Source organism: Chlorocebus sabaeus, chromosome 20, assembly GCF_047675955.1.
Source record: "Chlorocebus sabaeus isolate Y175 chromosome 20, mChlSab1.0.hap1, whole genome shotgun sequence".
NCBI classification, from domain to species: Eukaryota; Metazoa; Chordata; class Mammalia; order Primates; family Cercopithecidae; genus Chlorocebus; species Chlorocebus sabaeus.
In genome coordinates, this window is record NC_132923.1 from 14,474,770 (window position 1) to 14,491,258 (window position 16,489).

General features: G+C 43.3%; 1 protein-coding gene across 1 annotated transcript; it reads right to left on the reverse strand.

Annotated features, from left to right (window-relative positions):
* Positions 1–8,312: 8,312 nt before the first annotated feature.
* GJA8 (gap junction protein alpha 8) lies at positions 8,313–14,879 on the reverse strand. Its single transcript, XM_008019351.3, has 2 exons — positions 14,783–14,879; positions 8,313–9,643 (listed from the first exon to the last, which is right to left on the reverse strand). Exon 2 carries the CDS (start codon positions 9,630–9,632, stop codon positions 8,325–8,327), a length of 1,308 nt encoding a protein of 435 aa, XP_008017542.1. The 5' UTR covers positions 9,633–9,643; positions 14,783–14,879; the 3' UTR covers positions 8,313–8,324.
* Positions 14,880–16,489: the final 1,610 nt, after the last annotated feature.

Consider the following 16,489-nt stretch of genomic DNA (forward strand, 5'->3'; position numbering starts at 1 on the left):
AAAAGAAAGAAAAGAGGACACAGAAACTGTCCTGGTCAAAGGGGTCATGACCACGCATTATCCTCGGATGAGGGCTTCCTTTATGGTGACAATTGAACAGAAGCATTTAGAGCAGATTACAATGCATATTATACGTACAATGAAATCATTGAAACAGAAAAAAGAGCCAAAATTGATGTCTTTGCCTTAAATCTTGCTTCTTTCTAGTTTATTCTCTCCACAGTGTTTGGGGCAGTCTGAGAGAAAATGACCAACAGAATACGGTGGAATCGATGGTACATGACTTCCAAGTTTAGGTCATAAAAGACATTGAAGTTTCTGCTTTGGTCTCTTGAATCAATTTCTCTGGGGGAAACCAGCTACTGGGTCATAAGGACACTCAAGCAGCCCCATGGAGGGGCCCAAGTGGAGAGAAACTAACTTGCCAGCATTAATTTGGTAGTCATGCAGACGTGTGAATGAGTGGATCCTACCATCCCAGTCAAACCTCTGATAACTGAAGGTCCCACCTATACTTGACTGCGATCTTCCGAGAGACCCAACCCAAGCTGCTCTAGGATTCCTGACCTACAGAAACTGTGAGGAATAAGATATGCTTGTTGTTTTAACTCACAAAGTTTTGGAGTGATTTGTTACACAGCAATATACAACAAATACACAAGTCATCATAGGTAATATTTTTATTAAATATTTGCATAGTACAAACCTGGGTCTCCATCTTTGTAGGTTTTGATTTTTGTTTTTTGTCACTTGCTGACTGTTAAGCCACATATTTAGGTTTTGTTACAATCACACCTAACCTCAATGTACCAATTTCTGTAAATAGATAATGCTAGATACTATAACAGATAAATCTTGACATCTGAGTGGATTAATACAATAAAAGTTTATTTTTCATCTCATGTAAGGTCTAAAAGTCCAATTAATGGGAATTGGCAGGGTGGGAAGCCCTCTGATCCACAACTGTTCAAAAACTGACTGACATCTTCATAACATGGCTTCCAAGGTTGCTCTGGGTGACAGCGTCTTTAACGTAAGGACACTATCTTTAATATGTGGCTTCTGGGGTTGCTCTAGGTGACAACATCCAGTAATTCATATGAAAAATACCTTTTTCTTCCTTTATTTATGACAAAGAAAGTTTGCTTTCTTTCAAGCCTGGAACTCCTGGGACTTTCAGGGAACCTCTTCCTCAGATGTATGCCTGTGTGGTGTCAGCTTGCTCTGTTGCTGGGGAGTGCTTGGCTGGCTATCTGCTTCCTGTCCTGGGAGATGTCTCAGTAATCATTCATTAATTCAGCAAACATACAACGTTCCAGGCACTGTGCTAAGTACTGAATATTCAGCGATATAGGATAAAATCTCTGTCCTAAAGTTGCTTGCAGTCAGATGGGAGAAAAGCAAGTAAATACAACAATTTGGTAAGTGCTGTGATAGAAGGGCACAAAAGTACTGAGGGACCACAGAGGTGGGGGCAACTGACTTTTCTTGGGAAGTTTGTAAAATTTCATAAAGAGAAAGACAACTGAGCTGACTCTCATAGGATGAGAAGAAGCTGACTGTAGGAAAAAGGCAGGACAGAGCACAGAGTCCTGAAACAACATGACATTCATCACGATCTGCCAGGACTGTCCATACTGGGGAGTGGCCAATGGTTCTGTAAGGCTGGGGCACAGGTATGGGTAGACGAATGTGGGAGGTGAGGCTAGAAAGGTGGTGTACTAGTTGGGTTGTGCTGGCAAGCAACGGAGATGATTTTGGCTGTGTTAAATTAGAAAAATAAAAAGGACCTCTGAGGTAGCTTAGCAAATTGAAGGAAGGCTGAAGAACCATGATCTGAAAAATGTGGAGCCAAACATCTCCTGGAAATCTAGGTAAGCAGAAACTAATTGTGAATTTTTCTTCCGGAGCTTCTGCCAAGATAAATTAATTCCAACCGATTTTCAGTTTCTTTATTACTCTTATTCAAGATTCACACTCCAGGGAGAGAGTGTCTGACTGGCCCATTTGGGTCAAAAAACCTGACCCTTTACCAGGGGATGTTGGGTTAACATGACTAAGGGTTCACTAAGACTACATCTAATTGAGGAAGGATGTTTCCCATAGGTGAAATGGAGATTATAAATGAAGGAGAATAGATTCTGATCAGTTAAAAACAGACATAGTCTCTAGGTGAGTTGGAGTCAGTAACAAAGGGCTTCGTAAGTAATGTTTTAAAAAATCTAGAATTTATTGGGTAAGCAATGAAGAGCCATTGAAGGAATTTGAGCAGAGAAGTGACATGATGAATCCCAGACAGAAGCTTTTGGCTAATTTTATTTTGTTATCAGTTTATTTTTACCTGTAATGAACAAATTTAACTCTTTCCGTAGTTCTCATTGACATGGAAGAGAACAAATATCATTCTATTGTACCTTTCCATAGTCCAAACAAATATATCTTTTATTTTTTCCTGAGATTTGTATAGTGAAAGAGAGGGGGAAAAAATGGACCTAATCTCAATTGATCAAGAAAGTTTTCATGCTCTTTCTGAATCGGATTCTCTTCCATCCCACCCAGTGGTGTGTTGGAGCTGGTTTGTACTGGCTGACAAGAGTCATTTGCTAAATTTTCAGGAATTCTGTGAGTCATTTGTTAAGAACAGTCATTATTAACAGTTAAGTTATATAAATTTAAACAAAAAATATATGAAACACAAAGGTAATAAATATTCAAAGCTGATCACTTCCTAATTATTTTACTACCATCTATGTTCTTGAGGTTATTTATACCTACTGAATGGTATACATCCATCGTATGGTGGAAAACTTTATTATGTTATGCTACTGCACGTCTTCCTAGCTCTGCGTTCAGTGACATTATGTGAGTAGCTTGAAATTGGTGGCAGTGGGAAAATTTATACCAAGGAAATTGGCAAACACTACAAAATTGGCCTTCTTTACCCTGGAGAGAGCTGGTGGTGGAACACTTACTAACATACCACCCTCACCCACTTTACCCTACTCCCCTTGTTTTCTAGACCCTCAACTCCAAAGGAAAAATAACTAGAAACTGAGGCAGTCTCTTCATAGTCTAGTTCATCTGACACGGAAAAAGAAAAAACAAAGATGGTGAAAAGTCAAGTTAATTTTGTTTTATAACAGTCTAACACACAACTATTAGCTCTGACACAAGAATGTGGAAGGTTGGAGAATACAGGACCACCATCCCAATAACGACTCTCTCTTTTGCCAGAGATTTCCCCAGGAAGTTTGTTATGAATGTGCTTCATAAAAAACTGAGTCTTTACCACTTTGTTTCATAGGTGAAAAAATTACAGAAAAAGGCCATGAAGCCATCTACTTTTCCCTTCAGGAAACCTTATGAATTCTTTTAGAATCTTCTTTGTCTGCTCTGTAGAACTTCCAGAAAGCAGTGGTGCTGGAGGCTATGGGATATCCCACTGCAACTTGGTGACTACTGCCAGAGCTGAATACCACTTTTTCCTGGCTCTGGAAGCTGCAATGTCTAGGGCAGTGGAGAGTGAACTGTCTTTCATAAAAGTTTTTCTTTCCTCTTACTCAACCACTGAACCGAGAATTTTGTTTCCTTTTTCTCCTCCCTTCCCCAAGTACATATTTAGTTATAATACAATACTTGCAAAAGGGGAAAGTCTCCCTGCCTATTTTGCTATCACTTCTAGGTACACACTTAACTAGTTTTACAGATTGTATTTACACGCAGAAGAGTTTTTCTTCCTATCAGGCAAACCTTTCTCATCTAAACTTTGCTAAGTTGGGTTGTGCAATCATTTGCACATGATATGCATAGAGGGTAAATCATGGTCAGGGAAATGAGAGAAGAGGAGGTTGGGGGAATGGAATGGGACATGCAGTTGGGCTGGTGTTCTCATTCTTAATTAGAGCATGCCTATTGACCCTTCTCAGGAACTGGAGAGGAGCAGTGGTTTGTATCAGTCCTCTCCTAGGCCTTCCACATGGCCTGGACTGAAGAGTTCTTGCATGCAGCTTTTTCCGTAGCCATGGAGCCCCTTCTGCCATGAGTCAGAGATTGTCTCAGGGGTTGACACTTCTCCGTATGTGAGCTCTAGTAAGCCGAGTACCTTTAGCATCTCTTTTGGCAGCCAATTCTTGAGTGATTAAAGACATTCTTTTTTTTTTTTTTTGTACCGTAATTCTTAGGAATTCAAGACTGCCTGCTGCCCCTCCAAATTTATTTCCCTTATTTTAGTTATTGGCTCACTTTTTATCAGTATCTTAGTTAACAATCTACACAGTATTTGAAAGTGATGACTGTCACTGCTTCAGTATACATTTTACAATATGGACTTACAAATTTTGATGATGGCTTCTTTCTTTTCCATTTATTTCCAAATAAGTGAGTTTTTAAAAGACCTATAACATCTTGTGAAGGAGGGGCAGAACTCATCATCCTCATTAACATAGAGAAAATTGTCTCATAGAGCAGGTAAGTGGCATTTGCCATACGCAGAGTCAGGAGGGGCAGTCAACACCCCTGACTTGAATGGCAGTGTTCTTTGTAGGTCCCCAGGTCCCACAGACCTTCAGGAATATCTGTCCAATGCTGTACTGGATGCTTCCCCTGTGTGGCAGGGGACAAAGACATGGTGAAAAGCAGACAGGATTTTTTTTTTGTTTTTTTACAACGCCCAAAACACTAGGCCAGGGTTTACACAGCCAGGCTCAAACCTTTCTCACTGAACTTTGAGTACCTCTATCCTTGGTCACAGATCTCCCCTGATAGTGGTGTTAGAACTGCTCTCAAGTGCTTAGCCCTTTTCCTCTGGAAGGAGCTGTACTACTGATGTCCCGCTGTCTAATGTATCTTTTTATTGGTAGGTCCATGTGCCCAAGGGTTTTTATCTAACAAGGGACTGACTAGGAGTAGAAATGAAATCTGGACATAATGAAGCCCATGGGGATTATAATCCTGAGTAGTCATAATTATATGCCTCAAAACAGATGCTGAGGGGTGCAGCTGCCTAGAGTAAGGACTACCACAGACATGCAGCTGCTTCTGAATGGAAACTGGCTGCATTTGTGTGGCAGCTTAAGATGGGACCTCTTTCTCAGAGGATGAAAGTAATTGGCAATCTGTCTCCAATCATTTCTTAAGGTCAATGAGCCTCAGGTTCCTACTAAACATATGGGGTTAAGATTCTGTTTTGAATCTCTTCTGAGAAAACTGATCTCTAGAGTGTCTATTTCATGTTGAGAAACTCACCAGCTAACTAAGAGGCAGGTTGGGGGGACAGATGGAAACCATCTACCTGCCCTTCTTCCCAATCTCACTGCTGTTGGAGGAATCTCTCAGGGAATAGCACCATTCAGCAGGCTTCATGCTTGGCGGCCAACTCAATCTTTACGACACCCCTAGACGTAGGTAGGTGGCAAATGCCAGCTCTAGTTTGTAGACAGAAAACTGAAGTACAGAGAGCTCAAGGCACAATAATGACAGAGCTACTAATTGGCAGAAATAGAAAAAAAAAAATGCAGCCCCTTGATGCCTGTGTCTGTTTCTTCCTAAATAGGCTTCTTCTTTTATTGGGAAGACTAAGAGGGAAAATGTGGGGACAGTGTGGGTACATGCATTGAAGCAGGATGCTGCTTCACCTGAGGAAAGACACTCACTCACACACTTATGTCTCACCTGAGATAAGGAGACCAGCAGCCCACATTTCTACAACTGGTACCAAACAGCAGTTTTACTTAGAACAGGATATCATTTTTCTTTTTCTTTTCTTTTTTGTATTAGGCTCTAGTTGAGATAGACACTTTATTCTGGTAATGATCAAGCTATTCATAAGGCTCTTCCTAAAATGCATCTTCAGGAACAAAACTATAGGAGCAATAGTGCAGCCATTAGGGTCAAGGATGCACTCTCTGGTTCTCAGGCCTCGGATTTTCTTCATTGTCTCACCATATAGGAGAAGATCTGTGTGGAATAAGTTTGCCTGCTAGGGGTAAGATCAAGCAGTAGCCAGAAAGTCATGTGTCTCCAAGATAAACATACCTCTTCTATTCAACATCCTTCCACTGAAGGTTTGTTACTTTGGGTTACCTAGGTCTTTCTCTTTTAAATGCAATTTTCCCAGGAGTAGTTACCAAACAAACAAACCTTAGAATGAATTTAATTTTTAGACTATTTTGCTTTAGAATGGGTCACCAAGGAATGGACATTTTGTCAAGGGAGAGGAATAGTTTTGGAAAAGGCCTGCTTTGGAAAGGTATATCTTGAATGAATATCTTAAAAGGAAGGTGGTAACCAGAGGGCAGCAAAGGGGATTGAAATACTTTGAAATGGTGCTGATTGGGGTTGGGAAGATACAACAAAGGCAGTTTTTCTAAGTGCCTCTTTTGGGCCCCTTGCTGGTCTCCTGTCTAGGTCCCTGCCATGTCAACTTGGTTTCTATACCTCCAACCCAATCTTTGGCACTGCAGTCCATGAAGCATTGTGTTGGTTTAGGTGAATCATCTTAGTTCTCTCTCCCTGCTCTGGAAATCGATTGACCGAGGGTAAAATTGCTCCTGTTATGAAATATGTATGTGTACATGAGGATTCCCCCTGAATAGACTCTGTGTTTGAGGAGGGTGAGTTATGGGAGTGTGAGGACTGGAGCCCTTCAAGATTCTTCTTGTTCCCTTTAGCCTCTGTGTCCTTTCCAGGGATGAAGCTTCGCCTGAGACTCCACTTTGGGATCCTAGGTGTGTGAGCACCCACTTTGTGAGAGGCTCCCTCTGGTACCACTCTGATGCCCCTTTTGATCTCACGCCCGAACAAGGCCTGAGAGCTGCCTCTTCCCAGGACACACCTGTGAGCAGGTGTCCTCCAGCTCAAAACTGGGCTTGCTTCTAGTCCCTAATGAAAAGAGGTATAGCTTTTAGGCTGAGCACTGATGATGCAAGAAGGGAGTAAAGAAAGGATCTTCTTTGCTTTCAGGGGAAAAAACAAAAAACAAAAAACTACAATCAGGCCTCAAAGCCTTTTGATTTCAAAGAGAGAGTTTTGGCAACTTGCTCTCTTTCTCTGATGGTACCCAGAGCAGAATTCCCACCAATACAAAGCATATTATTGCTTCAGAATCCAGGGGCTACAATAACCCAGAAGAATGGTCAGTGAGAACTCTAGATAGCTCCTGGACTGATGATTTAAACAAAACACTCTAAAGTAGTGAAATAAGGTTTGGGAGCCACTGAAACAAGTTGAGACCATAAATACTAAGACCAATTCCATATGAAAGCTGGGCTAATTAGCATAAGCTGACAATGCAGATTGGTGTCTCACAGGTTAAATGTGGCTTGCACATATTTAATTTGGCCTACATGTTGTATTTAAAATTTAGCTGCCAACATTAACAGTTTTGAAAATTTCAATTAAAATTTAGATTTCATGGGCCAGGCATGGTGGTGTACACCTGTAATCCCAGCATTATGGGAGGCTGAGATAGGTGGATCACTTGAACCCAGGAGTTTGAGATCAGCCTAGGCAACATGGTGAAACCCCATCTCTACAAAAAATACAAAAATTAGCCAGGTGTGGTGGTGTGCACCTATAGTCCCAGCTACTTGTGAGGCTAAGGTGAGAGGATCACTTGAGCCTGGGAGGTTGAGGCTGCAGTGAGCTGAGATTGTGCCACTGTACCCCAGCCTGGGCAACAGAGAGTCTGTCTTAAAAAAAAAAAAAATGTTGGATTTCTGGCTTCCCTTGAAAAATCAGAAAGACCAGTTAACACTTCATGGTACTCATTGTCTGGAAGTGAGCAGCAGCTCCCCCTGCTCTCCAACTTCCACAGCCCCATTCTCTCCCTTGCATTAGTTAGAACAGGCCTGCCTTGCAACTTAAGTCACCTGTCTGTATTTTGTAGGCTTTTGAGTGTGGATCCCTGAAATATGGTCACATGGTATTTGCTTCAGAAACGCTGGGATGATAGATTCTGGCTTAGTGAGCTTGAGACAAGACTGGTAAAAGGCTATGAGGCAACCCCAATTCTGATGTAAGGGTTTCTATGGAGAAATGGGGATGAAAGAAGAGTACCCCATAGCTGTTGGGGTTGGAGGAAGGGGTCAGTCCTATGAGACTGGGGAACTTTAGTGGGTCGATGGGTTTATCTTGGTAGCCCTTATGTTGGATGTGGGAAAGACTGTTTCCTAGTTGCGTGGCATGCACCGCCCCGCTGCAGTGCCTGTCCAATCAGGGGCTGGGGCGAGGGCAGGAGACAGAAGATTCAGATCATGTTGGCACCTTTTCCTTTCATCTTGCCCTATGTAAGCTTGGGCGTTTTTTTTTTTTCCTTTGGCATCACTTCATACGGTTAGATCGTCTGACCTGGCTCGGCTGCTGGCTTTGCTCAGCCTGCTCAGGGGTCTGGCATCATCTGTTGTCAGCTCTTGACAGAGTGAAGGCGTCTTCTCAGCTGGCAGCCCTTGCTTTGACACCTTCTCCGACTGCAGCTCTTCTTTTTCACCCTCCTTCCCCACTCCGGGGGTCTCTACTTCCTCCTCCTCTGGCACAGCCACCTTCTCCTGCTCCTCCGTGGTCAGCCTCTCTTCTTCCGGCTTCTTCTCTCCCACCTCGGGTTCAGCTACCTCCTCTGCAGGCGGCCCCTCGCCCTCCACTTCCTGCGCCCCCACCTGAGCGTAGGAAGGCAGTGTCTCTTGGTAGCCCCGGGACAAGTCCCCCAGGGGTCCTGTGCTGATCTTCTCCTCGAACTGATTGAAAGGCTTGGCAGTCTCCACCATCCCAACCTCGGTCAAGGGGAAATAGTGGGAAACTATTTTCTCTTCTTCTAGGAGCTGATAGCCCTTGGCTTTCTGGATGGAGGAGACAGCAATGGAGTGGAGGGATTTCTCAGGAATCTCCCCCAGGGGCTGCTCGACGGGCCTCTTGAAAGCAGACCGGATCCCCTTCAGGCCCAGGTGGCCCAACTCCATCACATTGAGGAAGAGGGACACAGAGGCCACACACAACATGAACAGGATGAAGATGGTCTTCTCCGTGGGCCGGGACACAAAGCAGTCCACCACATTGGGGCAGGGCCACCGACTGCAGCGGTACAGAGGCAGGATCCGGAACCCGTACAGGAAGTAGTGGCCCACGATGAAGCCCACTTCAAAGAGGGTCTTGAAGATGATGTGGCAAATGTAGGTCCTCAGCAGGGTCCCCTCCAGCCGGAACTTCTTGGCGCCTTTGCTGCCGCTGCTCTTCTTGACGTTGCCCTGGTCCGGGCTGAGGGCCCCCCTCTCACCGCCGTTAGCCCCCGCCTGCTGGCCCAGCTCCTCTGCCTCGCGGCTTTTGCGCTTCTCCTCCATGCGGACGTAGTGCACCGCATGCCCCACGTACATCAGGGACGGGGTGGAGACGAAGATGATCTGCAGCACCCAGAGGCGGATGTGGGAGATGGGAAAGGCCTCGTCGTAGCAGACGTTCTCGCAGCCAGGCTGCTGGGTGTTGCACACGAAGTCAGATTGCTCATCCCCCCACACGAACTCCGCGGCCGTGCCAAGGATGAGGATCCGGAAGATGAAAAGCACGGTGAGCCAAACTCTGCCGATGACGGTGGAGTGCTCATTCACCTCCTCCAAGATGTTCCCCAGGAAACTCCAGTCGCCCATTTCTCACCCACCTGAAGAAATGAGGGAGAAGGCAAGAACTGAGTGGCCGCAGTGCAACCCTGAGTCAGTATCTGTTTTTGCTAACTGCGGGATACCTCTCCTTTCCAAGTTGCCGGAACAGTCAATGTGCAAACAGCGTCTATCCAGTGCTTCCTCTGTGCAGACTAGGACTAGGGAACAAAGGAGGCCCCAAAGAATCTGCTTCCATTCGCTTCCTCATCTGTAAAGTGGATTTAATAATAATAATACCTATTCTCATTCACTTCACAAATGGTCTGAAAGCATCAGTGAGGCAATATCTGTATAATTCCTCCAACTCCACCAAAAATAAGGATTCATTGTTGACCATAAATAGAAATCCTTGGTTACATGGATTTAAATCAAGACCACACACTGATCTAAGTTTTGTGAGACATAATACTGAAGAATTACCTTATACTATGGGTGTCTGGGCTCCCAACAAAATTCTTGTATGTATGAAATTGTCTGTGGCCATCTTGTGTTTGACTGTGTCAGAATATATAATGATCATATATTTGAAGGGAAGTGGAAGGGGATTAGCATTTATTGAATATCAACTTTGGGAAAGAACTTTGACATTATATTATTTCATTTAACTTGATTCGGCTAGACTATAATTTCCATGAGGGCAGGAGTCACGCCTATCTTATTTACTGCTATGTACTCAATGCCTGACATACAGCCCAGCACATAGTGAGAACTTGATAAGAATTTGTTAACTAACTTGATTCCAACAAAAAAGAAAACTGAAGGCCAGGCACAGTGGCTTATGCCTGTAATCCTAGAACTTTGGGAAGCCGAGGCAGGAGAATCACTTGAGCCTGGAAGATCGAGACTAGCCTGGGCAACACAGTGAAACTCCATCTCTACAAAAAACTTCAAAAATTAGCTGGGCTTGGTGGTGCATTCCTGTGTTCCCAGCTACTTGGAAGGCTGAGCCAGGAGGATTGCTTGAGCCTGGGAGCTCAAGGTTGCAGTGAACCCTGATTTGTGCCACCATACTCCATCCTGGGCAACAGAGAAAGACCCTGTCTCAAAGAAAAAAAAAGAAAAGAAAAGAAAAGAAAAAATAAATCTGAGGCTCAGAGAGGCTAAATATATTGTCCAAGATTAGACAGCTAAATAGCAGCAGTTCTGTTCGCTTGATCACAAAGGCTGGTTTCTTCCCACTACACCATTGAGATAAACTGCCTGCAATCAGAGCTACACAATTCTCTGACTTCTGTGCTCTTAATTTATGTTTCCTCTTCTCTAGGTTGAAATCTGGAAACCCTTATTAATAGCTTTACACATTGAAGGCAGTATATTTTTATTATTACTCTTTTAAACCCGAAGAACAGAGAGAATGCTTTGGGAAGGAATCATGTCACAGGATGAGGAAGGTCTTCTAGGACACTTTTAGTGTCCTACAGAATGAAAATGTTTCAGGGTCTGTAGTATATGGCTGTTTTAATAGAGTTAAAAATTTGGTCTATAGAAAAAATATCATTAAACATGGTAGTATATAATGCCTCTAGCACAGCAATGGCTAATGGAAATGGCATTGAGCTGACAAGGAGCTGCTTGCAACTGGGTCATTCATCCAGTGCAAACCTGTAGCCTATAAAGAATCATGAGCAAAACTTCCACCTCAATGAAGAACAATTGTTCCTCCAGCTTGAACATCTCTAGAGTTGTAAAGTTTGCTCATCACTGCCATCAGACCAGGGCAAGAGCCCATGTTAGAGGATCCTGCTCTGGGCTTCTTCTGGCCATGCCCCACGCTATAGGACCAGGAACTCATGGGGCTAAAGGGATATGCCTACTGTTTTTTAATCACAGTGATATTTGTTAAACATGAAAGCCTATTTCCAACCTGTGATTTAGAGTCTGGCCAGACAGAACCTGATGGCAGGATACTAATTGCAGGCATCTGCAAAGTCCAGCCTGTGCTGACAGGGCAGGCACAATAGCTGTTTGCTGCTTCTTGTGGGAGAGCAGAAAGTGCTTCTCCTCTTGAGGCCTCATAAACTCCCAATCAGGCAGGGCATCCTACAGCAGCTTCTCTTCTCCTGAAAAGGTAACAGCCAGCTGTGGCATCCCCAGTCATGGGTATGGCATTGGGAAGAGTTCCTTGTAAGAATGGGTAATGGAGAGGGGGAGGGAACCAGCAGCTCGGAATCAGAACCAGCAACTCAGTCCCAGCCACATGTATCTATTTTTAACTCTTAAGACTATAGTTAAGTCTAGCACTTGCCCTGGTAAGAGTAGTAGTGGTTCCCATTGCCTTTTGGAAAATAGGTGGGAAACATCACAATCAGGTAAGCAGCCCAAGCATAAAGCTCACCGGTGGCAGAGCCAGGAAAAAGTTCATTTCTTATCAAATAATTCATTCTAAACTTTATGTTAAAACAACAGTTTCAATAACTTTACTTCTATAAGATTTGGTTAATATCTTACTATCTTATTAATATCTTAATCTTAACTATCTTGCTAATACTTACTCTCATTGATACATCAGTTCATTTTTGACAGCCTTACTTGTATTGTACCATACTAGTATGTGTATTTCACTCACACACCCACATGAAAGTGTGTAATGAGCACGTGCTCTCAGCCCTGTATGTTAACCAGTCTTGTTTCCCTCCCTTTAGTATCAAAAGGTTCTGGAGGGCAGGAACCATTTTGGCCTCATCTTTTGTGGACCATCACAACACGGAACAAAGCTCTTCACAGAGTGGGAGTTCCACAGACAGCAGTGCATGGTTCTGATGGTAATCCTCCTGAAATCTGAAATTTTCAATCCCTAAATTCCTGTAATATGAGTACTAGAGACCGAGGAGCTTCAGTCCTCTTGTTACAGCTAACAGCAGAAAAATTAAGAACTTGCAAAAAATGGTAAATAACAAAAAGGATAGTAAACTGATCCCCAACCAGCTGCTCTGAGACACAAAACTGCTTATTTTGTATGAGATCAAAGATATAAACTGGAAGGCCAACAATTCTTGACACAAGAGTCATGATACATGTTCATGACACAAGAAGTCGCTCCTGACCACCTTATTAGTAATTTCGAAACCAAAGCCAAACAAGCCGGTGTCTTTCTATACTCTAAGCCGCCATGCTGAGATTGTATTTTTTAAAAATGTCTAGTTACGAAGTTTCGTGTGATACCTGAAGGAGAGAAACTGTCCTTTAGGACACAATCTTTCCAACCCCATGATGTTGAAACAGGCCTACTGTGCTGTTAAGGAGAGACACTTTGGGGGTGTGAAGGGGAATGTCTTGGTTTCCTGACCTCTAACAGTGAAAATCTAAAGGAAGTCAGAGCAGAGAAGCAAAGCATTCTATGGGAGCAGAGAGAAATTGGAACTGAAGGAAGAATATTTCTCTTCTCTTTTTCAGAGATAATTCTCTGTTTTATTTTGCTTGTGAAAATTTAGTGAACAGACCTATTACAGATGGAAAATCAATGGATGGAGTTCAAGCTTCCAACCCCAGGGTGTCCATATACGGCCAGGAACATCCCACCAGAAAATGATGGCTAGAGGTAATGATTAAAATAACACCTTATGTTTGGGTATCCTTGATCTAAGTAATATATTTTCACGTATCTTATTTCAGTCCTCATAAAAAGCTGTGAACTAGGCCAGTGGTTCTCAGACTTAGATTTCACAGACTGGTATAATCACAACAAACTAGTGTGACCAACATAAGGATGCCAACTCATTATTTTGCCAATCAAGGATATAAAAATAAGAGTTATTGGCTGGGCGTGGTGATCATGCCTGTAATCCTAGCACTATAGGAGGCCGAGGCAGGAGGATCACTTAAGGTCAGGAGTTCAAGATCAGCCTGGCCAACATGGCAAAACCCCGTCTCTACTAAAAATACAAAAATTAGCTGGGCACAGTGGTGGGCACCTGTAATCCCAGCTACTTGGGAGGCTGAGGCAGGAGAATTGCTTGAACCCAGGAGGTGGAGGCTGCAATGAGCCGAGATCACACCACTGCACTCCAGCCTGGACAACACAGCGAGACTCTGTCTCAAAAAAAAAAAAAAAAAAAAAGGGTTATTAAATCACTAACTACAACTACAGTCTGTTTTCATCATCATTTCATAAAAGAGGATTTTTAACACTATAAAACCATAGAGGACATAATTTCAGAATAAAAGACAAGCCTTTAAATTGAACACACTTAACTTGGTGAAACATTTACTACATCATTAACTTCGTCATTGTCGCATTTTGGTCACAGGCTGTGTGTCATTGTGGGCTAGAACTGACAAACCCTCAGGTGGATGTTTGAGAACCAGTGAATTTGGCATTATCAATCCCCAGGCAGAAAGACAGGCTGGGAGGTTAAATGAGTCTCCAAGATGGGGCTTAGCTAGTGAGGGCAGAGCTAGGATGTGAGCCCTGGTCTTCCAGATCTAAGCCCATTATAGCATAGCCCTCCTCTGGTTTTGAAGAGGCAGAATAACACATATACATTCATTAATAAGTTCTCCAGAGCATTCAATGGCCACTTACCACTCCGGTTAGTAACCAAGTGGAAATGTGCCTCTTTTCTTGTTTCTAGAACAGTCACTAGCCAGCAGTTCTCATAGACAGACAACAGAACATACTCCTAGGAAGAATTTTATGGTCCTTAGCCAGATCCATTCCTGTGCTCCATTAAATGCTCCAACATGGAAAATGCTGAGCACGAAGCCTTTGCTACCCCCACAGCACTCAATAATTATGACTATTATTCCTATTGTAGAATTGAGTGAAAAGGGCACAGAACTTTTTCATAAATATCAAATACTTGGTTTAGGTCCCTGTGGATTCCTGTAGACGTGTTGATTCATTCTGAAAAATGAAAAGAGCTTAAGAAGTCAAATTGTAGTTTGAGTTTGGACACCTCTGTTTCCCTATCCTCCCGATTATTCCAGCGTTCCTCTCCCTTCCAAACCTCTGCCAGTTCTTAGGTCAACTTGAAGAGGGTTTTCAGAGTTGGAGTGTAAGTCCAGCCATCCCAGCCCAAGACTGAATCTTATTGGCAACCTTTTTCCTTTTGGAGAAGCCTATATATGGCCCTTAGATTAGGCTGAGAAAGAACAATTGGGGGAAGGTTACAAACTAATATCACTTAAGGAAAACTTGCCAATATGAGGAGTGTCCCACGGAGAAATATGTGCTGTCTTTCTCTCTTGGCGCTCAGCAGCAAAATGGCAACTTTCGTCTCTTTCCTTTGCTGCCTAAAAGCCCACCTCCCACTTCTCTACCCCGCCCCTACTGTGCTGCACGACTGAGCAGATATGACTGGATTGGCCCTGATGGGTAGGTTTTACTGTCCAGCAATATTTTAAGCTCCCAGCCAGACAGCTTTTATGAAGGGAGGGATGTTTGGGAAACAATGGGAGTGAGAGAATGGGAGAGCTGTGTTGGGCACTGAGGGGAGGAGGATGGGAAAGCTGATGTGTGAAAGCTTAGATGGGGCTTCTGTGCCTCCCAAAGTTTCTTTTAGCAGCAGACTGGGCCTGTGCATCAGTAAACCTTTGGCGTCTCTCCAGAGCACTCGAGCCTAGGGGCATTTTCCCGAGGCCTGATCATCAGCTTGGAGAATCTTAATATGTAGGGACAGTAAGTGGTCACCTGTGTGCATCCCTCTGGCCCGAGTCAGACCGAGAGTGGTTGGTCCTTTCCAAAGGACCATATTTCATCCTTTATTGGTGGTTTGCTCTTGTCTCTCAAAGCCTTCAGCAGAATGGTGGATATTAGAGGCCGGGAAGGGTAGTAGTAGGGGAAGAAAGGATGGGGAACATGTTGCTAATAGATTCAAAAGCACAGCTAGATAGGGGGAATGGGTTCTGGTGGTCTGCAGTGCTATAGGGTGAATATGGTTAACACTAATTAATTAATTAATTTATTTATTATTTTTATTTTGTGTGTGTGTGTGTGCGTGTGTGTGTGAGAGACAGAGTCTCGCTCTGTCACCCAGGTTGGAGTGCAATGGCAAGATCTTAGCTCACTGCAACTTCCACCTCCCAGGTTCAAGTTATTCTCCTGCCATAGCCTCCTGAGTAGCTGGGATGACAGACGCCCACTACCAAGCCCAGCTAATTTTTTTTTTCTTTTTTTTTTTTTTTTAGTATTTTTAGTAGAGATGGGGTTTCACCATGTTGGCCAGTCTGGTCACAAACTCCTGATCTCAGGTGATCTGCCCACCTTGGCCTCCCCAAGTGCTGGGATTACAGGCATGAGCCACCGTGCCAGGCTGTTAACTATTTTATTGTATAGTCTCAAAAAGCTAGAGGAGAGGATTTTGATTGTCCCCAACAGAAAGAAATGCTAAATGTTTGAGATGCTGAATATGCTAATTATCCTGATTTGATCATTACACATTGTATACATGTATTGAAATATCACTCTGTATCACATAAATATGTACAATTATTATATGTCAACTAAAAATAAAAGGAAAAAAGATTTCTAAAAAGATCAAAACAATAAAAAAGACACATAAACAAACCTTCAGCAGGGTGGTCTCCCTCTTTGAAATGAGCCTTAACACTCCAAATAATTCTGTTGCCATTTGTCAAAGTAATAGCATTTCTCACCATGTTTCACTCATAATTACAAATACTTTCGAGTGGCGGAAGTTGAATCAATGTCAGCTAACATTTTTAGACTTTAGTGCCTTCATCTGTTAAATGGGGATATGATGGTTTTGCTCACCAGGAGGCTCCTGGATTAAATTCTAATGTGGTTTAATGAGGAATGATGCTTGGGAAGCCAGCTTGGAGGGCATGGACACATGCTCTCTGAGGCCCACTCCCTTCCCATCATCTGGGACTGACTATTGTTAGTA